At 29.8% G+C, this 2,749-nt stretch overlaps 1 protein-coding gene across 1 annotated transcript; it reads right to left on the bottom strand.

The window, feature by feature from the left end:
- Positions 1–851: 851 nt before the first annotated feature.
- On the bottom strand, positions 852–1,361 carry LOC125220235. Its single transcript, XM_048122397.1, has one exon. The coding sequence runs from the start codon at positions 1,359–1,361 to the stop codon at positions 852–854; it is 510 nt and encodes a 169-aa protein (XP_047978354.1).
- Between the last annotated feature and the right edge of the window lie 1,388 nt (positions 1,362–2,749).

Raw genomic sequence — 2,749 nt, 5'->3', positions numbered from 1 at the left:
TTTTGGTAGTGGACCTCATATTCCACTAACTCCTACTTCACATTTTATCATAAAACCAATACTTTAAAAGTAGGACCCACATTCCACCAATTTTTTCAACTCACTTTCTATTACATTTCTTAAAACTCGTGCCAAGTCAAACTGTGTAAAATTATGTGGGACGGAGGGAGTAATTTTTTTTAAAATTTATTTTAAATTTTTCTAAATTTTTAAATATTTTTAAATTTTTTATATATTTTTGTAATTTTTTAAATTTTTTAAATTTTTTTTCTTCAACAAAAACTTGGCGGAGTAAATAATTAATTATATTCATTAAATAATGAACTAAATGAAGTATGTAATGAAGTAATTTTGACATGTTATTGAAATACATTAATGATACAACAAATTTTAGTGTTAAATGTAAGCGGTAGTAATGAACTATATTCAATAAATAATGAACCAAATGAACATTAGTAATGAAGTAAATATGACATTTTATTGAAATGCAATGTTAACTGTGTTAAACGTCAAACAGTAGTAATGAACTTATTATTTCATTCAGTCATGCTATACTTCATTCCATTATTACTTCATCCCGTTAGTTTATTACTTTATTCAGTCGTGCTATTACTTCATTCTATTAGTTTATTACTTCATTCCATTAGTTTATATTCATAATGTGTCATGACATAATTATCTTTCAGTTGATGTAAATTCGGTATGTAATGAATTCGAAAAATTTACTTCATAATATACGTTCATTTAGTTCATTATGTAGTGAATATAGTTCATTATTTACTCAAACAAGTTTTTATTGAATAAAAAATTTTAAAAAATTTAATAAAAAATAAAAAAAAGGTTAAAAAAAATTAAACAAAACATGAAATAATCTCCGCACATAACATACCAAATGGTTCTAATAAATCGAAAAAGGCAAAGCAATCCAAGGTTGGGTCCTTGAAGACGCAAAGCGAACAATTGCGATTCTCCTTCAGCCAACGCACGATGCACCCACCGTGAAGCGCGTGCTCACACGGCATTCTTAAGCCCACGGTATCACCACCAAATCCGATCTCCTTGGTGCAAATGCAGCAGCGGGTCTCGGGCTCGAAGCAAATCTTCAGCCCCAAGATAGCCATGTCGTTAATGCCTATGATATGCACGCAAGAGTATTTCATCTCTATACTCAAATCAACATTTAACTCGACATACTTAGGTATTGTCTCGGCTCCAATAGCTTTGACCACATTCTCCCACACGCGCTTGGTCAAGAGGTGCTTGTCCCCTCCTATATGATCCATGATGGCTCTTTGGACTGCATCGTATGACAAGCGTTCTCGGAAGATGATGGCGGCAGTGGTGTTGTGTTTTTCTGACATTGAGGGAAGAAGCCGTGGCTTGGCTCCAGAAGAAGAATCGACATTTATGAGATAGTCATAATAAATGGTGTGGAAGGAAAAATTGAATTTGATGCTAAGATGAGGGAAATCAATATGGTAGAGTGGTTGATTTATAACTTTTGTTGAGACTTCAACTTCGTTGATCCACATTATTGGAATTCCAATTCCAATCTCAATTCAAACTAATGTATGACTTTTACAAGTTCATTGTATTTATAGACCTACGTAGAAATCAAAATCTTTATAGCGTTAATTCTACCTATTAAAAGAAGCCTTGCCTATTATAGGTCGAATTCTATTTTAACAATATCTTAATTTGCCAAAATTTGTTTTATGGATTTTTAAGATTTCCTTCGTTTGGTAGATTATGATTTTATTTATTTAATTTGAATTATTTGTTCACTTAATTTGAAAATTTCATTTATCAACCCTAAACCCTTCGATTCCACACGCTTTCCATGTAAGCAATTTTCATTATTAAATTGTGACTATACTAACGTCTACAAAATATTATTATTATAATCTGAGCTATTTTTTATTCTCAGATTTCAACGATCATTTAAATTTGAAATCTATCAATATATAAAGTGAGAGTTTTTGGGGAACTTTTTTAAATGCCAGTTTTGCCCTTTTTGGCGGGAAACTGGGCATTATAACAGCTGTATTTTTATGTTTTTTTAATCAATTTTCTGTTAATATCATAAATCCTGTTAAATGTAGCTTGATTGTAGTATTTTCGGCCATTTTGTGGAAAGTTGTGTAGAGGCAGGCCTATATCTGCCATCATGAAGGCCTACTTTCTATATACTATTCTATTACAATATTTACTATTTACTACTATTACATTATGTATTTATTTCATTCTTTCAAGCCATTCCATGCTCCTTTAGACATCTTTGCAATCCATACCGAAAAATTAAATACATCATTAGTTAAAATATAAGCAAACATTCAGGAGTTATGGAATGATGTTACTAATACAACATTTAAAATAAAATATATATCATTTGCTTAATAATATAATTAGTATTCACTTCCCTAACTATTATTAAATTCATAAATGAATATAACTCAAATTAGCGTATTGAGAAAACAGTACAATTCAAGTATAATTTGATGGAATTAATGTGTATTTGGTAGTTCTATACTAACTCGATTTTAAACCAAGTAGAGCTTTACTTCAAATAAAGTAAACGTATTGAGAAAACATAATAAAAGAAGTTGAGTTTGATGGAATTCAATGTATATGTTAGTTCTCTACTTATAATGTCTTAAACCAAATAGAAATTCAATTGAAATCATATAGTTTGTAAGTTTCTTACCTTTTCTATTATAATTGTTTGTTATTTATGTTTTCCGATGGGAAA

Source organism: Salvia hispanica, chromosome 4, assembly GCF_023119035.1.
Source record: "Salvia hispanica cultivar TCC Black 2014 chromosome 4, UniMelb_Shisp_WGS_1.0, whole genome shotgun sequence".
In the NCBI taxonomy this organism is placed as follows: domain Eukaryota; kingdom Viridiplantae; phylum Streptophyta; class Magnoliopsida; order Lamiales; family Lamiaceae; genus Salvia; species Salvia hispanica.
The sequence above is the reverse complement of the archived record's forward strand: the minus strand, read 5'-3'. Positions and strand labels throughout refer to the sequence as shown.